Here is a 26,970-nt window from a genome sequence, read left to right as displayed (position 1 = left end):
AGAAAGGGACATATGGCTACTGCCCAATAGTCAAGTCTATCTTTTAGGTATAAGACGCAATACAAAATCACTGTATTATAAGTACTTTTCTTATTTGTTAATGCATACTTCCAGTGGCCAAATTATTTTATGCTAGACTTAAATTTTTCCTTAATAGTACTTATAAACTTTGTTTATACTGGGTCCTTAATTATTATTATTATTACTTTCTAAGAAAAATGTTCTGAAACGTTACTGGATGTCTCTAGCCATTTCTTTCCATTAAGCACATGAAGGCATACCAATTAAATTTGTTCAAACAAGTCATCATAGTTTATAGGAGAAAATTAACATAAGTTTTAATCAAATTGAAAAAATGGAGAATTTTGCTTGTAGCTTATAGCTTAGTCAAAAGCTTTTGTAACTGTTGTTGTTGTTATTGTGTTTGTGTGGTTTTATATTTTTCAATTGATAGAAAAAGACACCATTGACTGATGTCTATCTTTGATTCCAGGTATGTGAGCTAATTGCCAAATTAAACTGATGGTATCTAAGAAAGTAAAAGCAAGTTTTCATTTTGAACTCTGCATTAAACATAGATTAATGGGTAGAGGACTCAGATATGTTGTGAAAATTCATATTAGAAAGTAGGACACATTTTAGCCATGAATAGCATTTTATCATCACTTCCTTCTTATTCATGAATATATTTTGGGACAGACATATCTAAAGTTTTCTGAAAGTAAAAATGGAGGAGCCATATGTGTTTATTTGCTTCGCAAAGCATATTCAGGAAAGGCACCATCACATTATTTAATCACTACAGGACTATTCTCATAATTCTCTGAAGCACAAGTACATCTATTATGAATCTTAGTCAGATTTACCATTTTTAAAAATAAATAGCAGTTTTCTATATGATTGACCAAATTGATTTTGCCAAGATGCAAGTCAAACAAAGTAATTGGCTAAAATATGCAAAAGCAACAACAACAACAACATCATCACCAAAAAGTTTTTAAAATGTTGCTTGCAGCACTGGCTCATGCCTGTAATCCCAGCACTTTGGGATGCTCAGGTGGGTGGATCGCTTTAGCTCAGGAGTTCAAGACCAGCCTGAGCAACATGGCGAAACCATGTCTCTACAAAAAATACAAAAAAAATTAGCCAGACAGGGTGGCATGCACTTGTAGTCCCAGCTACCCAGGGGGCTGAGATGGGAAGATGGCTTGAGCCCAGGAGGTCAAGGCTGCAGTGAACTGTCATGGCGCCACTCCAGCCTGGGTGACAGAGGGAGCCCCTGTCTCAAAAAAAAAAAAAAAAAAAAATCTGAAATTCGAGCTCATTATGCACAAAGCAGTTACTTCACAGTTTTTGGAGTATACATTTTTTCAAAAGTTGAGGATGTAAAAATGGCACAAAGTAATATGCCTTGCCTCCTTTTTAAGCTAATTTTCACACAATATCAAGTATAAGACTGAAACTGGGCAGGGCTGACAGACAATTCTTTGTTCTGTAAATTTATACCATATTTAGGCCATATTTTGGAGCTTTAATTTTTCTTTTTTTTTCACAATACATGGTATTTAATCAAAAATTATAAGGCAGGCAAATAAGCAGGATAATACAATTTATAATAAGGTGTAAAATCAATCAATCAAAAGTGATGCAGAATGGACCAAAATAATTTTTCAAATTAGCTCTGAGTATTAGCCTTTGTCTTTTATATTAGAATACTGATGATTTCTGGGTTTAAATAGGCTTTATTTAGCCCTACCACAAGTTATTCATTAGAGTTTAAAACTCTAACAAGCCATCTAAGTATTGGTGACCCCTCTGATCTCTGTTCCTTTATCTTAATCACAACTACAGAAATTACCCATTAGTCTTGCAACACATAGCAAGTCTAAACAAAGGCAGAAAGCATGGCTGTTGAGATTCTGGGAAATTCTAATTCCTCCTAGGGAAGAGGACAAGTAAACAGCTGAAATGTAAGGCTCTGTTCAGATCAAGACCACGTCATTATCATCTGTTTCACAGGGCTTCTATTTCTAAAGTGAGCACAAACTCTTAACACATACTTATTTTCAGTATTCTGGACAGAAAATAATATGCTCAACAACAGTACCCTGCACATTAACTCTTCTCACTATTGAGAAAAGCAAAGCATCTGGTGTTGCCAATTGCTAGGCATTTTATATCACTGCAAAGTCCTGCTTAAGCATTGATTTCCAGCATAGGGTCAGCCATGTATGCGTGAGGTCTGGAGGCTTTGAATAGCAGACTTGTGGGTATATATTCATTTAAATTCATCTCTATGTGTTCAAGTTTATTTTGCAAATGCATAAGTGTACTAACCTACTCGACGTTGGAGTTATTACTATGGAAACAACACTAGTTAATAAATGCCTGATTTCACATATCATTGTGCTAGACACTAATAACTGAATAAACATAGCACCTCGGCTTCTGCTTTGTTACCTACTTAAAGGGACCCTAGAATAGTAATCAATGAATAGTCGATAAAGGGTGACCATTTAGATTGGCTTCCTAATATCATCTTGAAAGCAATTTTCAGTTACTGTGAAGACTGGCAAGGAAAGTGCTCCTGGATAAGCCTAGTTTAAGAAACCTCCAAGAGGCAGAATTCTTATTAGGATAAGGGTTTTGCAGAAAATTCCCTTGTGCTGGGGAGCTTCCTTTCCCACATACGAAATTACATGATGACATTGCCTCTGGTTTGGAAACACTGTAGGTATGCTTAATATGGGTATGGCTATTGTAGGTTTGATATTACACTAAAGGAAAGGACGCAGAGATCTAGGACTGGTTAGCTACATGAATAGAATAGATAAAGGGAAGTCACAGAGGAAAATTGGGGAGGGAAAAGGAATGAATTTGAAGATTGATATGATGTATGTACCACTCAGAGAAAAGGGAGTCAGAATTATTGAATGTTATGCACATTTAATCCTATTGGCAAAATTGCCATTTTTTTGAGACAAATTAATCAATGTTGATTTTAGGCTAATGCCATTAAATGTTGGATTTCTTTATCTCCCCTTCTTCTGACTCCATGGTCATCAAGCAACCTTCTGATTGTGATCTGGTGTTCTTTACAAGTCTAACTACAGAGAATGAATGGCTGATCCTACAGACTTCAACAATTTTCTGTCCTCAGACAGTGATTTATCATAATGAATTAATAAAATGACTTCTGACTTTGATGTGGCTTCTCTTGTAGTTCATTTTAGGAACAGAATGAGCTGATCATGCCAATATGAATATTATAAACCAAGTCAATTTCTTATTATAAATTAATAAATTGATATTCTAGGGTCTACTCAGAATATATGTTGTAGTCTCGTATATTTTTTAGACATTGTCAGTCTGTCATCATAGTCTGCTAAGTCCTAAGCAGATGACAAGAAAGACTCTCTACACTGTTGAAATAGAGGCCCAGAATCTAGATTATGGTGACCTAAAAAGGCCTTTTAGGGACCCAACCAGAATTCCCCTAAAGCCTAGCTATTTAATGGAGTGTGGCCCTTTAAAGGATACACCTACCATTTTTATCTCTATATATCTGCAGATTATTGGGAGACACTCCTTTATGGGTCTCTTGCACTGCTGCATGCTTTGTTGTTACCTGTTTTGTTGGGAATGCCAAGAATGAAAGACCCAAGTAGAGGATAAAAAGTAAATGCTTTTATTCAGGCCATTTCTTACAGGATGAAGTAATGTCTTCCTCTGAGAAAAAGAGCAGCCTTACTTACTGGCTTCTGGAAAATACTAGGTTCCCTAAACTCAATATTGTTCTCTTGTAACAGACACTACTGCATGTACACGCATCCATAATGGCCAGCCATGCTATCCCTATGGGAACTGGGGCTTAGGAAACTGACGCAAACATGTTGACTCTCTGCCTATTGTTTTTGCTGTGAGAAATAAAGTTTTATATCTCTGACCCAGGAGTCTTGTGTTTTCTACCAGCATCAATGAGATTGTGGCAAGCTAACATTACCTTATAAGTAGGGTATAATCTCAGACGCTTTGCAGTTATTGACTCAGATTTCTACAGTCTTTTTTAGCACGGTTGCAAAAAACAAAGTATTAGGAAAACTGAGTTCTTACCTACGCTCTACCATTAACAAATTATGCCAAAGAATAGTTACTACCTTTTCTTTCTGGAATAATTTCTTCATGTATAAAATGAGAAGAGGAGAGAGAAATGAAGTAGGTGATGGGAGTTTATAGATAATTAGTGACTTAAAAATAGCATTCATGTCTTAGGAATTCTTTGTTATTGTCCCACCACTACAAGATACAGCACATATCCATAAATTTATGTTCTATTTTAGCCCAAGGGACTTGGGAACCTCTTAGAAGCCTTAATAATTTACTTCCCTTAGCCCATACTTATTCTACATTAAGTGATGTGCATATGTTCTGTGTATACATGATGCCTTATTCAGTGAAGATAATTAACTTCCCATTGAACTCAAAATACATAAACCATTTGGATTATCTCTGGGTCCATTTAGTTTTGATAATTCTTAGGTCCCTATTCATTTGGGGTATTATGGAATGTAGACATCTTTAGGAGAACAACTATTTGTTTGTTGTTTGAGACAAAATTATTCTGAGACTAAATCTGTAATGTGATAATTTTCAGGGAAGAAGAATAATAGGAGAATGTGGATCGCTCATATGTGTTGCCTGCATTATGCCACTTTCACTCATAAACTCAGTATGGTGCTAGCTGATCTAGAGAGAGAGGAAGGAATATACATACCTCTGCTAAGGGAGGAGCTCATACACCCTACAATCTAAATTGATTAAGAGCCTGGTAATTTATATATTGCAACATTGAAAAGGCCAGTTGCTTCTGCCTCCAACCAAAGCAGCAGAGATATAGCTACAAAGCATCAACCTTGACATCAAAGAAGACTAACACACTTGCTGTGGGAAGTCTGTGAAATTTGAGGGCACAGACAAGACTAAGGGTATTGCCTTTCCAACCAACCACACCAGTTCAGATTTCCTCAATGTAGCTGCTGTTTGGTTGAGAGAAAACAAAGAGGATAGTAAGTGAGGCATTGGAGCTTTCAGCATTCAAAGCCCTTTCTACTTAAAAATCTTTCCCGGTTGGGCGCAGTGGCTCACGCCTGTAATCCCAGTACTTCGGGAGGCCGAGGCGGGTGGATTACGAGGTCAGGATATTGAGACCACCCTGGCTAACATGGTGAAACCCTGTCTCTACTAAAAATACAAAAAATTAGCTGGGCATGGTGGCGGGTGCCTGTAGTCTCAGCTACTCGGGAGGCTGAGGCAGGAGAATGGCATGAACCCGGGAGGCAGAGGTTGCAGTGAGCCGAGATCTCGCCATTGCACTCCAGCCTGGGCGACAGTGCGAGACTCCGGCTCAAAACAAAAACAAAAACAAAACAAAAAAACACAAAATCTTCCCTAATGTTATTAACAAATTAAATTAACTGTATTGGAAGGCTACTAGGTTTTTGAGCAAATTGTTTTGTCAAAGAAGCCACAAGCCTTGTCTGCTATTACAGATGTTCAACCTTTAAAGAGAGTTCTGTGTCCCCAGTCTGCAGCAGTACAAAATGGGCTACGCAAGCTGCTCAGCCCCAGTGCTTTCTTGATATGCAGTCATGGAGCATAGTGTCCAAGAAACAACTTCCAGAGGACACAGACAAGAGCCACAGAGGACAAAGAACTCGAGAGTTCTTCCCAGAGCGCAGAATGAGTGGCTGCCCATGGAGTTATCTAAGGAACATACTATACTGCTGGAAAAGTGAATCTTGACTCTTCCAACTGGCAGGATCTGAACATTGGTGTATACGTGGCTGCTGTTTTGTTTTCTTTCTCCTCTTCTCAGAATGAGAGTCCTATTGCAGTTTTCTGGTTCATATTCCACCATAGTATGTTGGGCTTGTGTATGACAGAGAAAAAAACAAGCAAAAAAAAAACTTGTTGTAACCCAAAGATCATCAGACAACATGTCACATTCAGGCTGAGGAAGAAGAATGTGAATCACTCAGAGATTCTAGCCCTCAGTTATCTAGAATCTTGATGAAGAAACCATGGTTTTCTATCTTTGATAGGAATGAGTGTGTTCTATATGGACAAGGAAAGGCATGCCTAGATATTGGCATCACAAAGGGGTAGACTGTAGTAAAGACTACTGGTTTTCTTTTCATATCTATCATATCCTTTTCCTATAATAAGATAACCACAATTTTTGGCAAAGAATACTAGCGAAGAACAAAATTTCTAACTTCCCATGCAGCTAAGTGTGGCCATGTAGGTAAAGGCCAGTGGGCCATAAGTGTAAGTGATGTCTACAGATTTGGAGAATTATTTATAAAAGGAGGAGATGAGACATTTTCCTTCTCTCTTTTCTTCTTCCTACAGTCTGAAGTATAGATATGATGCTTTGAACTGAAGTGGCCACCTTGGACCAAAAAATAACCCTGGGAATGAATGTTACAAACTGGAACAAAAATCATAGAAGGGGCTATGTCCTTGATATAGTGATGCTATTCCAAGTGCTGAACTGTCTATTGCGGGCTTCCATATGAGAGAAAAATAAAGTTGTTTAAGTCATTGTTATTTTGGGTTTTGTCACTTGCCACTGTTTCTAATTCTAACTAACACAGATGCTTTAGAGAAGTTGTCTAGAAAGTTATTCACAGAATTGTAATTTTTTTGTCAGTTCTTTTCAAGTCTCAAAGAATTTTAATAGTAATGAATAAAAAATGATAAATTAGTTCTTGGAATATTCCTGCCTTTTTGGTGGAGGGTCTCTAAGCACTTTGGTTCAATAGAATTTTAATGGTGAAATAAAATGTAGATGAAATAATTTGCTTTTGTTTCTAGACCTTTGTTTTAGACATTAAGATTTCAGAAGTTATTTTAAAGAAGTCACGCTATAATTTTATAGCTTTAAGGGATCACCTAGGAAGAAGCCTATGACATGGCTGCAATCTTCAAAAATCTGTCAACAATGTTGGAGGAGAAGCCAAGCCACTCTGAAGTGAGAAATATAAACAGAAACCCAGATGACTATGTATCTCCTGGTCTTTTAAAAGGGGTTGCTTACAATCAATACACATAGTAGTGGCCATGAAGAACTGAAATCAATATTGTGTGATTTTTAATCTAGCTATATACATGCACATGCACTTTAAACAGTCATTTCAAAATGTTATAATAGGTTCCAGATTTTTTCTGTTATCCATCTATGTGGTAATCAGACCAATTTCTAGTCTGAAAGCATCCTCTGTCTAAGCTTGTCTCTTTGCTGAACTCTCCTTTGTAAACAATGACAATAACAACAACAATAACATAACATAATATTTTCCAAAACTGTTAAAAGCTAGGCCTATCTCACGTTGAATTCAACTATTGTTAAATCACAAAAGATAATAATGTTGTCCTTTATATTTGAAGATAATGATTCTGAATCACCATCAGCAGAATACTCGCTTGGAGCTATTTTTTTTCCCAGTACTGATACACACTCTCTCTGAACTCCTGAAGTCATGATTATCTGTATCAAGATATAGCAGCGCATTACATTCTGCCTTTCCTTATTCTCTAATTGAGCCTAGATACTAAGTCTGATCTTACACGAGCCATACTGAATAAAGGCTGCTATACTTCTTTCCTAATACTTCTCTTTTCTCACACCCATCAGTTAGTAGAGTATAATACACATAAACATTTATATTATACTTTCTGATTAACAATGATGCTGGATTTATGCTAAGCCATCTCAGCTCTCTCATCGGGCTCCTATTATAACCAATTTTAAGATGGTAGGCTGGGACTAGAGATATAAGTTATTAGAAATGAAAGCACAATAAAATGAAACAAAAAACAACTAACATGCAAAGGCAAGTTCTTCTTTAGAGAACTTAATTCTTCATTGATCTGGGGCTGGTGACAGTATATACTATGGCTAGTAATTCATTGGATATAACAAACTGTAGCTGAATTGGTAAACTATCTTTATGGGGTGATTTCCAGTTCACTGAAATCTGTTTTAATATTTATTAATAAGCTGTTATCATGCCATTATCAATCAGGCAATTCTCTAATCAGAAGACAAGGTGTTATACATCTATATAAAAAAGTTCTTTATGGATTCACTCAGGGGCAAGACTATTTAGTGGTATTACTTTACTCAGAGATGAAAGATTTTGCTCATAAATGTCTTTGGGGGGCTTCTTGAAACATCCTGTATAATTTGAAGGAAAGGGAGATTAGACCAAACAAATATGGTATGAATTAATGAATAGACTAACAGTGTATTAGAAAAAAGTTCGGGAAGGTTATATTAGAAAAAGGTTAAATATTTCATTAAATAGCTCAGTACTTATCTTACTGTTTGATCAGCTTAATAGGTCAACAGTGAAGTAATTACTCTTCCTTTAAGAAAAAATTAGCACAAGTATATCTGATTTTCTAGAAATATATAAGGAGAAGATAAATAAGTACATTGTCTGAGGAGTATCAAAAGTTGTAGAGAATTTAAGGCAGAGACTAACAGTAGGCTTCATCTTAGTAACTGGGATTATTTCACATGCATTATGACACATCTTATGAACCAAAGCATTACAGTATTCTAGTAATCACTGTTCCTTTGTCACTCACCTTTTAAAAGCTAGCAATGGTATATGAAAAGAGGTTTTTGGCTCATATCATTTCTGCTACATTTCCTTGCAAGTCCACTTTAGAAGCTAGCATCTGCCTTTCTTTTCACCGAGCTCTGTCCACTTTACCTGCAATTGTCCTCTGTGTTCCAGTCACATGGGATTTCTACTATTCACTTATATTAGTCATTCTTTCTATCACCCCTAAGAATTAATTACATTTTGTGATAATTGCTTGTGTTGCCAAACTCCTTTTCAAAATTGACAATCTCCAAAAAGTTGTGAATCAAGTTATTTTAGCTCAACTTTGTATTCCCAAAACAGCATGAGACTAGGCATATAGATAATAAACTGAATAAGTAAAAAATGCTGAAGTTTTAAAATTATGACATTACTGGTTAATCTTATGTCCCAAGCATGCAGTCTACAAATGTGTTTTCTTCCTTTAAATAATTAAGAAGAATTGGAAAACAAAATAATACAACTACTTAAGTTTTTTTTTTTTTTTTTTTTTTTTTGTAGTGGAGAGGATGATATGAAAGGGAACTGATTCCACCTATTTCAAAGCAGTTTAACATATAGATTCCCCTCCCCTGACTCTAGCCAGGTTAGAGGAAAGATAACAATGGATTTGGAACCTATTGTGATGTTAATGTGCGGCTTATTTGCCCTAATATATGAATGCTTTTTATGACCAGGTTATATGTTTTTCTCTCTGGCTTCATAGAATTAAGACATTACAAAATAAGCATCCTCTGAGGTCTCATACCTTAGGAAAAAATGAATGATATTGCTTAAAATCTACTGTGGAGTGGGAATGAAGCATAGTAAGAGTCAATTGTAAGAAAGAATTGGTTTGTGTTGCAGCAAATTTAAACAAGAAATGTGACATGCATGTAACAATATTTAGGTAGGCATGAGTTTATCATAGAGACAAAATAAAATCCTAATTTTGTCAGAGGTCATTATATAGATTTGGAGATACAAAATAGAATCAACCTTACATCAAAATAAAGTGAAGAAAATTATAGAAATAACGGGGGGAGGGCAATGAAGTTGTATAAGAGGGTAAAGAAAGGCCATAATGTATAAATCCCTGCCAGGAGCCAGGCACTTTATGTCCATCTTACTTAATTCTTCCATCTCTATGTGAGCTAGGTGTTACTCCTTTAACTCCATTTTACAGATGGACTAATTGAAGATAAGTGAGGTTATGTAATTTGTCTAGAGTCATGTAGGTTACATGTAGAGAAATTATGTTCTCCTTTATAGCCATTCAGGTAGATAGTGGCACGCTAAAGCTGGCTTATACTAGCTTATAAGGCCAATTGAGAAAGTTTTGGAAATTCTGCGATTTATTTATTAAATACGGCCATTATTAAAATTAAATTCTGTAAGTTTAGAATTAATAAGTGATACTAAACACAAGTGCAATAACTATTCAAACCTCATTACCTCCAGATTACTTTACTACAGTTTACTATTATTTATAATCTTGAGGTTACCTGCATCCTTGTGTCTGTATTGTAGAAATATTATAAAATGGTGTGTGATATGGCACATCTCTTCCCAACTCTGCATTCAGTAGTATCACTTGGTAGCTTGAAATCAGCCATGGTGGGAATGTTTATACCATGGAAACCGGCAAATGGTCCAAGTTACAGGTTGATTTATTGCTTAGTTGATTGTCGAGACTTAAGAAAATGATGAAGTGAATGTTAATAGGGATTAAACGTAATGTGTCATGTCTGTGGCCATTACATGAATGTCAACACAAAAAATTGGGGAAATTTTCTTGCAGTATTCCAAAACTATTCTCCGATTCAGCAAAAAAGTTGCACAGTTATTTTCATCTAACTCATTACCACAAAAATATCATCTCTTATTCAAGTTAGAATAATCCTCATAGGTAGAATACAGCTCCATGTGCAACATCATGCATGTCACATACATGGATTATAATCATGGGCTGGTTACAGATACATGATTCTGCCAAAAATCAGTGAAAGAATCTGTGAGAAGCAACTGACTATATGGAATTTACAATAAAGATAATTGCATATTTTCTTACTATTTGTAAGTCTCATTATATACATGTTTTTTTTTTTTTTTTTTTTTTTTTTTCAATTTGAGACCGGGTCTCACTCTGTCGTCCAGGCTGGAGTGCAGTGGCGTGTTCTCGGCTCACTGCAGCCTTGACCTCCTGGGCTCAAGTGATCCTCTCACCTCAGCATTCCAAGTAGCTGGGATGACAGGTGTAGGCAACCACACCCAGTTAATTTTGTGTATTTTTTGTAGAGATGGGGTATTGCCATGTTGCCCAAGCTGGTCTTAAACTCCTGGGCTCAAGCAATCCTCCTGCGTCAGCTTCACAGAATGCTGGGATTACAGGACCAAGGCACTATGCCTGACCTACACACAACCTTTACTTCAGTTAAATATTTAACAATTCACCACTAAATGTATCATAGTGAAGCCATTAAAATATTACTTAGGAAGACTGAATAAAAATATGGAGACATTTTTGCAAGGTATACAATTGATTTTTTTTATAATTATGTAAAATAAACACATGGAGATGGTATGGTTATGTGAAAATGAAAGAAGTTTTGTGAGGAGGGTAGATAATGTGCAATTGATATACAGTACAAAGGGAAAAACTATAGAAAATATGTGTTTAACAAAAGACGGTTATGATGCAGAAAAGCATCTTGTAATGTTTCTTCATGCGAATCTAATAAAATATTTTGGAAAGAAAGGGAGGGATTTGTCATAGAATACAATCCTATACAGACCTACAGAGTATTATTTTGCTTCATAATCATATATATATATTTTTAACTTTTGCCTCTAGAACTATAAAATGCATTGTGTTTCTGGCCTTTCTGTCTATCTAATAGCAGCATATTATTTTGCCTTATTTTTTCTCATTAATTTTCATTTCCTCTAAATTTTAGTACACATATGGAAGGAGCAGATCTCATCTTTTCAAAGTCAGAAGAGATTCTTTGGGGGAAACAAAGTTTTCTCAAATCAAAACAAATATGAAAACAAGGAAACAAAATATGCTTTGGGCAGCCAATTCTGTGACTAAGATAATATTTTAAAAAAGTAATCCTGCTTTTCCCCAGAAATGTATGAGAAAATCTTTCTGCAAATTTCAAGCACAAGCAAGTTGCCTCCCAAATTGGCCATTTGCACTCCAGGGCTAAAGCTGAAAGCTCGCAGAATTGCCTGAGTAATTCAATTGCAGGCAGAATCAATGCAAGTGTGAACGCTGCCCTGGTCAAAGGTTGGCCCTTAGGCTGCAACTTAAATCAATTTTGGGTAAGCTAAGTTTGATTACATTTTCAGTGATGAAGCTTTCAAAAGCAATTTTGGGCTTGCCTATTCAGAGGCTGTTTGGTTCCGTTCTGAATCTATACTTCTGGTTAGAGAAGCATCTATCTGTCTCTTCTGGTGATGATTAAGTCCTGGAGTTGAGGAGAAATAAGAGGAAGAAAATAAGAGGAAGGGATACAGAAAGTAAAAATAAATAAATAAATAAATATATAAATAGCAGGTGAGAGCCTATCACTAATGTGAGTCAGCAACTTAAAAAAAAACTTTAAAAAATATATGACAATCACAACAATAAGACAGAGAAAAGAATTAAGGAGGATGGTAACCAGGAAATGAAAATAATAAATGGAAGATTTATCATGAAGGTGATATGTGGCAGCCTAAGATTATTTTAGCATGTGAGGCTCATTCTTTCAGGTGTTGCTGTCAGGAAGAATGTTAGAGAAATACAGGTGGTTCTGCAGAATGAAGCAAAATGGGTGTAAGAAAGGATGTCAAATATGGCCTCCAACAGGCACATGTTAGCCTGAGAGAAATAAACCCTTTCAATTTATCCTTTCCCAGAAGAGTCAAGCCTGCAGAGTTGATGTGCATCTATCGCTTATGCAAGTCTTCCTAAAAAATGTGTTTACTTAGTTAATGTTAGTCAGTTTGATTATAGTTATTATCTACAGTTTGTACGCATATCAGAAACTACAGTGCTCCCAAGGAGTTATAATTTTTTTGAGAAAATACAAATTTCCCTATAGTTATGGTCACTAATTCTTAGAGCAAATAGTACTATTCTGCCAGTTTTAGGAAAACATATATGTTGTTACTCTTGTCTTAGAAAGTATTTTAGAAAACTTGGAATTCATTCTAAGTGGACTGATTAGTGACTTTAATGGTTCTTCAGCAAGAATTATGATCTGCCTCACTAATTAAGCAGCTCCACATATGCACTAATTGGATTGACTCAAAGAAAGGAACTGAAGATTATGCAACTATCTAAAAAACACATTTGAGAGCTAGGAAACTGAAGTTGCTTCTTTCTTTAAAACTGTTGAAAGAGAAGCCTTGCTTAAAAATAAGCTAAAATTTGGAAAATCCAACCTACTATAAATGCCTGGCCAGAGCATAGGTGAAATAACATTTCCATGCAAGCAAGTCTGGCTTGGTTTATTCAAATCTTATTTAACTATATACTGGGTGGATAGTTAATTTGTATCTCTGCAGAGAAATCCCAGTTGAATTATATTTATAAAGAAAGGAAATCCAGTCCACACAGAATAGACATATTCAATGAAGACACGCCATTTTCAGTCTTTTCCCTAGCAGTTTTATGGATACTAAAACTGAATTTACAGTGCTTTGGAGAAAGAGTGGCCCATTGAAATATTATTGCTTTCACAGTTAATTCCTCCTCTTTTTACCTTTATCTGGAACATCAGAATGGCAAAAAAAAAAAAAGAGCCAATTTCAATTTACTTTTTCATTTAGTGGAGTACCCTAGTAACTATGTTTCACTCTGACTAAAGAGAAATGGGAAGTTTAATCATAACGATACTCAGAACTTCATAATAATCATTTTGTTCACATATATTCCTGGATCTTTTATTAGGGGTCACATTTCCATTTTCAGAGAAAGAAATCACAGCACAGAAGTGAAGATGATACAGTGGCCCAGACTTTGCCACCTTATTACGTGCTCAAACCATTGGATCCCGCTTTAGATGGAGTCACAGTTACAGGGAACACAGTGCACGCTGGGTAAGTATGCTCCAAGAAACTTCTCAGAAGTGCTGGGAAAGAAATATCTCACAGGACCTCCAAAAGGCTTTGTAAGAGAAAAGATCAGGAAAGGCATACTGAAGAAAGACTCAGTTAATCTGTTTTCTTTTGACTGGAAATGTTGGCATGTTTTCATTTTTACAAAGTCCTAATAGTCACAACCCCATATACTCAAGTCACATTTTGGCCTAATTAGTTACAGGATTAGAGCTGTGTGAAATAAAATAGCAAGCCACAATGTCTATTCTAGTGCGTTTTTCATAGGTTACTGGCCAAGATTGTTGCAACTGTGAACATAAAGGAAATTTCTCTGGAGAGTAAAATTCTGTGTAGAGATGAGAAAATGATTAGGCCAGCAGTGCTCTTGAGCTAAGTTTTATGGAAACTCACTACAGAGACAAGCACATTAAAATGCATTTTTTTTGGTCAAATAAAAATAATTGTGAGTTCAATAACAAAAATATACAGAAGGTAAAAATATTGGCAGCACTTCTACTTTGTTAAGGAGTAAGTTTAACTTTAAAAAATAATAATCAATACATACATACTACTATCTTTTAAACATGCATGTATTTCTTAGGATCTGAAAACATTACAGCTGAAAGGTAACATGAAGACTAGTTAGTCTAGTCTCCTCATATTATAAATTGGTATGCTGAGGCCAGGCAGTTAATTGCTATGGAGCTCTCCAATTTAAGGCCAGTTTGACTCCAAGGGTAGGGCTTCTAGTAAAATTTTGTGATTAAACTGGAAACTCTAATTTATTTTTCTATGTCTTTTTGGTACCTAACCCTCATAAGCAAGCCATATTTCACGTCTGATCAATGACAACACCAAATACCAAAGCTTCCTTTCCCTTCCAAATTTACTGACCCTTTGTCAGCTGTGGGAAGTGTATGTGCTGTACCAGTAGCTTGAAGATGCCGCTGTCAAATTGCCTCTTAACCTGGGAGAAACACATCAGTAGAGTAATTAATCTTTTACAACCTCTCCATTTTTTTTTTTTTACTCATTACAAGTGAATGCTTACGTGCATGGCTGATTTAATTAATAATTCTAATAAAAAGGGCAATATCATAATGACATACATAGTGCATTAATAAATGAATCAAAGGACCAGTGCTGCTAATTTGTCTATCCAGTGAAATAAAGTTACACAGTTATTCAGGTTATATAGATCTGTGCTTGCCTGTGTTTACCCTTCAACATTTGAATTATACACGAGAAGGACAGAAAAGGAAACTAGCATTTAATAGGCACTTGTTTTAGACTAGTAGTGTATTGGCCATTTTGCATGTCCTCTCATTTAATCTTCACAATAATCCTATTAAAATAATTTATTTTCCCCTATTTTATAGGTCAGGTGACTAAAGTATCTACAATCCCTCATGAAGGATTCTAGTTTTAACTCAGATCTGCTCGATTCAAAGCTTTTGGTGTTCCACCTGTGTAGTGGGAAAAGCACTGGAACAAAGGTAGTAAAAATGAAATGATAGCCCTAGTTATGTTGCTTGACTTTGGTCTCTGACTCATCCTATTTGGGTTTCAGTTTCCTCACCTACAAAGTGAAAAAACTGGTTTAGACAAGAAGTTTACAAAACAAATTATTTGGAACTGTATGACATCTTGAGAGGCTTCAAGGCCGCAATGTAATGTGATAGGTAGGAAAATAAGATTTGTCTCCAACTTAACCAAACTAACTCCAGTTTTATCTTTGTTATAAATTAAGAGTTTGCATAGGTTTTATTTGGAGGAATAAAGGGTTCCATTGCTTAAGAAAGTTGGAAGAAAATTGAATATGTAAAATCTGAGACAACTTCTAGCTCCAATTTCTGTCAATTGACAAACGTAACTAAAGCTCCGCTAACTGATATGTGGTTTTCACTAGAGGCAGTTTGGTGACCTGGAGCACCATAAACTTCAACAGTCATTCTGACTGCTTCAGCCTGCTGGTTATCGTCTCTCCCATATGCCACTAAATGAGCATTTGGTGTCTATCTTCTTGAAAATACATACATGTTCCAGGTATGAGATTGGGGAGGTAAAATATTCTCTTACTTTACTCATACTCCACTTCAGCAAATTTGTATACTTTCATGATTTGTGTGATGATTATGTCTGTGTGTGTTATTTTTGTTTGGTAGAGAACGAGTCGATAGGCCTGTGTAGCTGGATCAAATTCTACCTACAACTGCAAACCTCATTTTTGTCAAATATTTATTACTAGAGCACCAAGGAAAGCCTTCTCATTAACATCTCAAAGCTGCGAGGATAAAGCAGGTTGTCTCACAGAGCACTCTGTCTTCAATAATCACCAAGTCTGAATTTATTACTGCCTCTTTCAACCAAAATGAAAACCCTATCTCCTTTAAGTTGCAAGAGGAGAGATAAATTTCTATCTAAAATATGAGTCATTCACATCTGTGGTATCACCTTTCAGGGTTCATTATAATAGGCAAAAGTAACAGAGCCCATACAGTTGCTTACTGGCATGTGGGAACATCTGAAGCAAGCAGAGAGCTGAAATATTACTTGCAAGGACACTGCTAGTTTCATATTCAACAAATCAGTTGAAAGGTACTGTTCTCTTGCATCGGTTGAATCTAACCAGGGAAAAACTGCTACATTACTCTCACTCTTACTTTCTCCAGTAGACTCTTCCATTCCTTTTGGATACTAGCTACTGACTTCTTTTTTTATCTGAAAAGAAGAGATGCCCATCACATTAAACAGGCTGGGAAGAAATTTTCTCTGATATGAAAGGAGACATTCCAGAAAGTTAAAAAGCCCTGACTGCATAAAGCATTTAAAATTGGGACTCCATTATTGTCTCCACAGGGCTGCTAAGGCAGGGAAAAGACAGTTTTGATCGGTCCTTTGAATGTTTTATGTGTAATATTTCTGAGACAAATGCTTTGTTACTTTGAATAAATGCATACATGAGTACACACACACACACATGCACACACACACAGAGATATCCCTATAGCATCATTAGAACCTGTAGAACCTATATTACAGTAAAGGATTGACACTATGTTTTTAGGAACATCTAAGAGGGGAGTTTAGCATCCGCACATCATAGCAATATTATCATTATCTATTTTGGGACTCTAAGCAATGAGTCTTTATCAATAGTCAGACTCAATTGGTACCAAATATTTCCATATATTAGGTCTCAGGAGAGGGTGGTATTAAACTAAGGCTGTGTTGAATTCTAAGCACTTTGCTTATGCAGCTTTCTTCCATCTTAATTAATTCTCCTATTTCCCTTTAGATGGCAAGTCTTTGAATAAGTGTCTTATAATAAATATTTGTACTTTTGTGGAAGTGAGAAACAAAGCGTGTACAACATGTTTTACTTATAGAAATGACTATGTTTTACCGATTACTGAATTCCCACTAAAGTGATAGTGTACATTTGATGAATTGGACCCATAGATGGCAGGATGGGACTACTCAGTTCATAGTCTTTAAAGAACAGACTTGGAAGAAACATTTTTTTAGTTGCTCATGTTCAGGAAGCAAAAAACGCACGAAAAATAACAATAAAATAACAAATATCTTTGAATCTCCAATTTTTTATTTAATAAGAATTTTGCTATGAATAGTTGGCATACTGTCATCCATTATAAATTTTGTTAAAGCACTTCTTTCCTGAGGGCTAATATACAGTGATCTGCAGAACATTCTCTCTGTCTTTCCTTCTCTTCCCTTCCAATTTTATACTTTTTACAACACAGAAATCTTTCAGGAATTTTTGGACAGAGAATCTAGAGGATGAGGGATCTTCATTGTATACTAGCTTTCCTGTAGTTTTTCCACCATAAAGTTTGCTTTCTCTTTATTTTAGAAAACATACATTTTTACCTTAAGTAATTTAAAGTAATTCTATTGACGAAATTACTAAAACCTCTACTTAAAATTATAGGTTCTCTTACAATTACTGCCTAAAGCCTACAGGCCATGGAAGATAAAGGGGTTTAAGGTGTCCTCATGTTAAATCAAAACTTTTGCTTATTTCCCTCGCACCCAAAGAAGATGTGAGAAAGAGGCAAACGAGCTGAAAATGATGGAGACTTGCAGAAAAACAGAAAACATTGCAAGTTCACTACAGTATAGTTCATCAAATGCTAGGGTGTTGTATCTTTGCAGGTCACGGAGCTGCTGATATACACACAGCCCTTGGGCCTATTAATCAGAAAGGAATCCTAATCAGACCAGCAGCTAGACATCAAGGCATAACATCAGCCTTGTCTTCTTCTTTTCATAGCCTAACCTCTGAAAAGAGCAGTTTATTATCCATGTCTCTATTTCCTCATCTATTTATTTCACTTTAATCCACAGAAATCTGGCTTCTACTCTCAGTTTTACACAGAAACTGCTCTGGCAAAGGTCACCAATAACTAACTGCCCAACTGTCAGAGACAGTGGTTGATTTTCAGATGTTCCCTGAGTAGACATAGCACAGGACAGTGCTGACTCCTCATTCTTCCTAAAATGGGCTGCTCTCACGGCTTTCACAGCACTCCACAGTGCTGACCTCCTCAGGCATCTCCATCCACATTGAATTTGCTTGCTTCTGCAGGATGCTTCTCCTCCTAGGCTCACTCCTTGATGCTAATTTTACTTGGATTTCTGTCCTTGGTAATCTTCTCACTCTACGTGGCTTCTATGAGAAATCTCATTTACTCTCATGGCTGAAACTACCACCTCCATTCTGATAACTTTAAATCTATGTCTCCACTCTGGACTTTATACCCAGCTACCTATTAGACATTGCCTCAAACTAAAAATATCTAGAAATGACCTAATTTTTTCTTTTAATTTCTACCTCCTCTTAAAATCTAAAAGCCTTAATTCTTCTCTTATGCACTTATTCTGGCTAATTTCATGCAAACTAAACATTAGCAGTTATCTAGATCCTTGCAACTCCCTTCCTTTTCTTGCCAGATTTGGTCATTAATGGCTATCTCCTAATAAGCTCTCAATTCTCTCACCTCTGCTATTCTTTTTGGTGTTATTACTATTATTGATATTTTGCCTTTAGTATTAAAAGTTTAATATCTGGGTTTAGCAGTCCACAATGCCTAAGAGTGTCTTTTGGAAACCAAATCTGTTTGTATCATTCCTTTGTTAAAATCCTTCTGTAACTCTCCAAAACCAGGATACAACCAAAACTCATTTCAACTCTCTCATCCTCATCGTGCCAACTTGTCTACCCTCATCTCTCAATACTCTCCTTCTACCTTTTATTCTAGCCATATTAAAGTATTATAATGTGTTCAAATGTATTGAATTGTTTCATACTGCCATGTCTTTACATGAGCGGTTCAACACTAGAGTGCTTGCCTCTCTCTTTCTTCCATCACCATTCCCACACCCAGGCTCAACCTAATGACCTTTACCTCAAGGGGCATATCCTCTATATTTTTCCCTGAGTCCTTGAGACTGACTGAGTTGATCACTCTCTTATTTGTGTCACTATACTTTGTGCACATGATTGTTGCTGAATGAGCTCCTGCAAAGTTCTGCCCCAGAAAATGAGATAGTCATTGCTAAGATGATGTTTTGAGTTGTACCTTAGCTATAATTCAGATAGTGGTATTGGCTACTCTAGATAAAAGTTCTTTCATGACCCTTGAGACTACAGTAAGAGCACCTTCTCTGCCCCATTATGGTACCACTGACCTTATTGCATTATCGTTGCTTGCTTGCCTGTTTCTCACCTCTCACTCATCTGAGAACTCCTTCAGGATGGGGTTCCAGTCCTACTAATCCTTTTCTTTCCAACATCTAGTGCCATGCTTTGCCGGGTGTAGGCATTATAGATAAAAGCTTAAAATCTAAAGCCAGACTGTCAGGGTTTAAGGTTTTGCTTTGTCACTAACCATTTGGCTTTGGCCACATTTATATTCTCAAAGTTTCCTTTTCTAGAAGAGGAAAATTACAGAATCTAGCTCTTTGGATTTTGTGAGAATTAAATGAACAAGTTTATATAAAAAATAAGAAAAGAGTCTGTTTCAGAGTAAGCTAACAATGTGCTATTTGTAATTACAGTCATATTGCCTTGTATCTGTAGAGGTTACAAGTACAAGTTCTACAGCTAAAACTCATTCACTCATTTATTTATTCATTAATCCATCCATTCATTTACTCAATGTTTAATTCATTTATTTACTAAAGATTTACTACTTGCTTATTAAATAGCAGGCGCTGTGCTTGGTGATATGGGAAATAAAATAACTAATCAGACATTGATCCTGTCTTTTTAACGAACTTATAATTTGATGGAGAGATGGAATATATATAAAAATAACTATAAGACAAAATAAAAAAGCTTAGTGCAATAAGAGCTTCAGATGAGGTCATACAAGGGGTTCTGAATATATGGACATTTTTTCAAACTCCCAGGGCTATGTTCATAATTACAGACAAGATTTTCACATTTGCCTTTATTAACAAATTAATCAAATTGTACATACTTAATAGCACCTCAGCATACAGCAAGTCAACGGCAGAGAGAGATGATGAGAGTCTCTTCTGAAGGCACTACGTTTAGAAGCCTTTTCAGCACTATATTATTTCCAGACATTTGTGTTAAGATTGCCAGAGTAAAACAAATGTTTACACAAGTGGCATTTGTTCCTAATTTTTCACATTCATTAATGTTTCAGTTTTGAAAATCAGAATGTAATTTAGAAATTTAAATAGCAAAACTTAATATGTTATTAAGCCTTAAATTTTTCTTTACTTTGCATGTTAATTCATTTATTCTTTCAAGTGCTTGAATATTTAAACCATTTAAAATATTAATAATATACCAAAGAAGTATCAATATTTACATTAAATTGAAATTCACACTGCTTTATAATATTTTCAATGGTTTATATTATTCATAATTTCACTAAATAAATCATCCTCATGGAAGGAACTTAAGCAAGCATATTATACGGTAACTATTGCATGGCAAGCAATGTTTTTCTGTCAAATTGAGTACTAAAGGATATTAGGCTGGGATAATAAAAGATGTAATATAAACTGATATATTGTATTTCACATCAGAGTTGTTAAATTATGGTAATGTAAAGCTCATAAATCATGGAAACTTATTACAGTATATTTTTAAGTTATAGGAACATCATATATCCCATCCCCATTTCTGCAAAATGGAAATGATATCTATGATGAACTATAAAATATTTGCATTTTTCAGAGATAGCTTACTATAACAGGATCATAAGACAAATATACATTTGTCAAGTTACTATAAAATATTAACTATAAGAGATAAGGATAATTCAGATAACTTTGTGGCAGTGAAAAGACAGCATACTCTCTCTAGTCTTATTTGAACATTTTGAGAAACATTTGATTTCAAAATTAAGAATATTTTGTGGCTGCAACAATTTGTTGGTTACTCAGCTTCTAAACAGCAGTAAAATTAATTATAGGAGGAAATATTCATGGAGGTTTCTATCCTTTTACCCGATCCTTGTGTTTGTGCTTCTTTATATTAATTTTTAGTCCTTAGGAAGTAAGATACATTAGAAGTGTAGTATTTATTTGAATAAAATCTTAAGTTTTATTTTAAAATACAATTTTGAGTAAAAATATTATCTATATGGATAAAATATTTTGTCCATGATCATTTACTTACTGTTTCATTTTATGTATGGCTTGTGAAATTCTGGCTACCCCAAGATGGATGTTTTATGAAAACCAACCAAGAGTAAATTGAAGCCATGTTAATCTACACTTCAAGAATATGTAATACATTTAAAAAACAACAAAATCTCACCAAATCTACTGACTTCAGCCAAAAGACACTTTTTCAGTTAGCCTTATTATTTATGTATTTTTTCCTTTCTCAGCTCTAACATATTTTTTTAAACACACGTAGACTTCTACAGCGATTATAAAATCCTTGGACAACTATATGATTTGGGGGCAAAGTTTCCATGTGTAAGGAATGTGTGACGTATAAGGAATGTGTCACATCAGGTTGAGTTTTAAAATGAACGTACTCCATTCTTAGGTTTTATCTCTACAGATGGATAGGGGCCCAGAGGCCCCTGGAAGCATTTTGGTACCATTGCATTACTTACGGTTAAGAGGCAGGCTCGCATTGGTTGTGCCTAGCTTGTTGGCAGCCACACAAGTATAATTGCCAAAGTGCTCCTGTGTCACATTGGTAACAGTGAGGATGGATCTTGTGCTAAAATTTTGAATAATAATTCCTTGTTGGCCATTGAAGAGCCTAGAAGACAAAATAATGTCTAGGTAAATATGTATTGTGAATACCAGTTTCATTTTTATCTTAGCTGGGGTTGTCATGGCAACCCATAGACAATTCAACCACGCTGACGTTACCATATAACGTGATAATGGTGCAATTTACACTTCACTTACATTAGTAGATTTGGGGGAGGTGAGGTTGCATGTCAGCTGTAGATTGTTCCTGTGGGATTATTTGTGCTATATAACAAACTGAGTTTGGATAGCTACATGTCCTATTTAGGCACTGTTACATATTTTAGAAAATAAAACATACCATACCAATAATATCTCATCTATTAAAGTCAGGAAGGAGTTTAAGGGAAATAAATATAAAGATTCCACTGAAAGTACAAACTGATGGTTTCTAGGTAAGCTGGCTAGAGTATGCCTGGGTCATTTCAGATATTATTAAATAACTCCCTTGAAAGTTAACCCTACAACTGTGATAGGATGGTTCTAAGTCCAGAGTCAACACCACTTTACTCTTGTACAACCCAGACAGATAACTTCCATTAAACCTAGAAAGAGACAGTCATATAGTATAGGAGATAGCATTTAAAGTTGAGTCCCACCACTGCCACATTTTAGGAATGTGCCATGGAAAGACTTTAAAACTCTCTGGACTTCAGTATGGGATTCAGCTATCCCAAATTCACACTAATTGTCCAACAGTCTCTGGATTTACCACCAGAGGCCCTCACTCTGAAATAGGCTGGCATGGCTTCACCATTCGCAATGCATGTTGTACCTACTTCTGCTTCACCCTTTTTCTAAATCTGTAGCCTATCTCTTGTACTTCTATTTCTGCTAGTCAGATTCTTCCTTCCTCATTTAGGTCTAACCTAAGACTTATCTCTTTTTTTCTAATTTATCTTAAAGGACTCTTATCTCTCTCTCTGTATGTTTCTTTTGTACTATTCTCTCTAGCAGTTTCTATATATAGAAGTCTTTTCAAAGCAAATAAATTGAATTGTTTTAAATTCCTCAAAAGGAAAGGCTAAATGGACATGCTTTCTCTGATATTTGAATCCTACAAAGCACTTAATAGTGGTATCCTATATACATAATAAATAGTACAAAGGTCAATGGTATTCAGGTGATGTTCCCCCAACATAGGCATTAGTAAGCCCGCTTCAGTCACCTCTTCAAGAAATTATCTCTTTAAATATAAAATTTTCCTACAATGAGTATGTCAACTTGATAATAACTTCTACACAATTTACCCCAAGTTTATTGCAAAGGAGATGAACTGATCACAACATAGGCTATGTAAACTGATAGTCCAAATGGCAGGGTAGATTTTTTCTCTTTAATGTGTTCAAGTTTTTGTATTTTTTTAAATTATGAAGATGCTAATAAATGGCATCCCCTGAGAGTCCAATTTGAACTCCTTTGCATTATACTGTGTGGCTTGCACCTGAATTTAGATGAAATATACTGTAGTTAAATGCAGATTAAAATGAGCAGTCATACTTGATTACTGTGGGAATTACTTATATTTCATGTAATAGCTGAATTTGGCTTACCACAAATGCAAACTTTAATCAGATTAATAAAACTGTGAGTTAAATAAACACTGAACAAACTTTAACTTGAGCAATACATTTAATGATCTCCAACTCTGACATAAGATAATAGGGCATAAAATATCATGGATATGGCAGCTTTTATTCTTCTGTCTCATATTTTTAGTCTAGCAACACTTATGCTAAATTCCCCTAGTCATTATTATATATTTTTCTGCATCACATTAACAACTTAATTTTTAACTAATCAGTATATATGCTGTGTAAAAAACCAGTTTCATTGCCTTGCAAGTTTCAGCATTATAACTTAAATTTGCCCACATCTTTGTTATAGACACATTCTCCAGAGGACTCAGAAACTCCCTAGACTACTAAATCCCTGTTGTGCTCCATCGACCAAAAGTAGGACTATTTACCTGCTGAAGAGTTGAGAGAGAAATTAACCAGGGCCTTCAACTGGCTAGACCCAGGGGAAATACTTGAGGAAGTAAATTCAGACACTCCATGGCACTATATGCTTATGTTCCTTATGGCTGTCTTTCTGTCTTTCTGGGTGAATTAGCTTCCAGTTCCCTGCCCTTAAATGTATCTGAAGGCACAGCCACAGATGTTGCTGAACCACGTAGTGCATCCATACTCTGTACGTGTGGGCCCATTTTGGGCCTCTGGCCAGCAGTACTGTGTGCATCCTTACCAGAGTGGAGCATTAGTGCTCCAACCCCTGCTACTCAGATCAGCCAGGCAGGTTATTATGGCCAATAAAAAAGAAAACTAAGTTCCCCGAGGGAATTTTCTTCCCTCTGGGGAAAGCTCCTTTTCTGAAATTACTAGAGAAATCTAAAGCTTACTTTCTTCTGTAGTTGTGTGTTTTAGAAGGGCTGACTCCTCAAACATCACGTAAGAACCTATCTTCATCTGGTAGATGGCTGGAAGAAGGACTTTGCAAAGCTGACTTTGTGGGAGAGTGACTTCTGATATGGTATATATGTCTAGAGAATGTACTTTTGTGATTTTTCTGGAGAGTTCTGGGGTATGAAGATGGGCTTTCTCAATTATTCAAATCAATTCTGAAAATATTCATTAAATTGCTACAAAGATGAGCTCTATGCTGGCTGAGTGACTAGGGACAAGACTGGGCAACCCATGATCTCTGCCCTTGAGAAGGTCAGAGCCAAGGAGAAGAATCCAGCACATAAACAGGTGTTTACAACAGAAGGGTATTTTGGTCACTGTGGGGACCTTGTTAATATGAACATATCTACCCTTAATTACTGGGATATATAAATTTGAGCCACAGCTAGAAGCTCCAGCATATATGACCCTAATGTGATTCACTCCTTGACTAAAACCAAATAATGATAAAAGGGCTCTCTAATTGATGACATGTTTTTCTTTACAAAATTGATTTATTCTAATATGATTGTCTATAACTTTATTTCTGTAAAAAGAATCATTCTTATACTGACTTAGATTATACAATGAAATATGCTTTCTTATAGCCCCTGCCAAACCCCGCCCCTCCCTGACAAAAAAAAAAAAAAAAAAGGAGAAACAAATTCTGTAGAGCTCGGAGTTAAATATGGCATCCATTTCTTCAGCATAGATCAGTACTATATGGTGCCTACTTGGAAATACCTGGTCATTTTTCTTCATTGCGTTTTTATCATAGGGAATAATATAGTTATAAGATCCTTCTATTTCTGTGGACCCTGCTGTCCTCTGCTCTCTGACACCAATAGAAGTTTGCTCCACCCTGAGAACCATAACTCTCACTCCTCTTCTCCCTTCTGGCTTTTGCCAGTGCCTCATAAATCTGTGAACCACAGGCTATTTGCTTTGCTAGCCAAGGCTGTCAGCTCATAAGTGACACAGCCTAACCCACTAACTAGTTCTGAATTAGAATAGTCCCCTATATTTTCTAGTGTCAGTCAGAAGTAGCACATGGAAAGCCTGCTGATAACGAGGGATACTTATATTTCTGACTCACAAAATGGACAGAAACTTTACAATCATAACCTCCCTCCAGGCAGCAGCTATCTGGGATGACCAGAAGAGCCTACAGCAACATCACCCCAAAAAACTGGCCACATAGCCATCAGCACTGATTGTTAAGATTGCAAAAATATTAATAAATGGAGCAGCCACACTGGACCTCATTCATTTTATATATAAATCCAGCCTCAATCCACATTTTAAGACTATTGTTCACTATCTGTCTTTCCAGGTCAGGAATAACAACAGATATCTCTAGAGAAACCAACTTGCAGATGAAAACAGCCTCAGAAAGACTTCATTCCTAATGCAGGAAATATAAAGAAGTATCAGAAAACATTTTAAATATTAGAATAACTTGGAATAAGAGTGAGGGAGGCATTCTCAAATAATGATAAATCTTTTATCAGACTGAAATTATGAGAGAACATGATAATGATATATCATTTTATATGAGTGGGCAGATTAATATGGTCTTATTAATCAATCTTTGGTATTAGATGGTGGGGGAAGCTAACCCTTGAATCATAAAAGTTTTATTTACAAAGACAAGGAATGTTAATGTCAGCAATGGATTGCAGGCTTGTAGAATTCCAAGATGCGTGAACTAAAGATACAGCTCAAATTAAAACAAAAGAGAAAGATTTAGAAAAAGTCATGAGTGATGGTAGAACTCTTACATGGACTTAAAAAAAATGAGGTTTTATTTGGTTATCAAATTATGATTAAATGCCTTCTATGCTGAAAGAGAGTTAAGAACCATAGAGGAAAAATAAGGCATAGTTATTATCTCAAGGACCATAGTTCTACCTGAAAATCTGAAGATGACATTAAGATAGCATACAGGTCCCTTCCACAACACATCTCATAATGCCTTTCTCAAGGATGGAGTTTTATATATATATATATATATATATATGTCTCTTTCTCTCTCTCTCTCTCTTTCTCTCTCTCTCTCTCTGTGTGTGTGTGTGTGTGTGTAGGCTGTGAATCAGACTGTATTTCTAGTCTTTTCAATGTGACCAGCAATGCTTTATGTATGTGGGACATTTTATCTGTTCTCAATACATTTATGACTGAAGTAATCTTATACTAAAAATTTTCAGCATTGTGGCCAGGCACGGTGTCTCACCCAGCATTTTGGGAGGCCGAGGCGGGTGGATCATTTGAGGTCAGGAATTCGAGACCAGCCTGGCCAACATGCTGAAATCCCGTTTCTACTAAAAATACAAAACTTAGCCAGGTGTGGTAATCCCAGTGGGCACCTGTAATCCCAGCTACTTGGAAGGCTGAGGCAGGAGAATTGCTTCAACCCAGGAGGCAGAGGTTGCAGTGAGCCAAGATCGTGCCACTGCACTCCAGCCTGGGCAACAGAGTGAGACTCCGTCCCAAAATTAAAAAAAAAA

The 26,970-nt window shown here is 35.9% G+C and overlaps 1 protein-coding gene across 2 annotated transcripts in view; it reads right to left on the bottom strand.

Moving 5' to 3' along the window:
- The window catches only part of NEGR1 (neuronal growth regulator 1), a 908,360-nt gene that overhangs the window by 162,398 nt on the left and 718,992 nt on the right, over positions 1-26,970 (bottom strand). For both annotated transcript variants that reach the window (XM_054541955.2, NM_001133577.1), the window contains 1 exon segment: positions 21,875-22,026. In XM_054541955.2, coding sequence (XP_054397930.1) covers positions 21,875-22,026 — 152 coding nt within the window.

This window comes from Pongo abelii, chromosome 1 (genome assembly GCF_028885655.2).
Source record: "Pongo abelii isolate AG06213 chromosome 1, NHGRI_mPonAbe1-v2.0_pri, whole genome shotgun sequence".
Lineage (NCBI taxonomy): Eukaryota > Metazoa > Chordata > Mammalia > Primates > Hominidae > Pongo > Pongo abelii.
The sequence above is the reverse complement of the archived record's forward strand: the minus strand, read 5'-3'. Positions and strand labels throughout refer to the sequence as shown.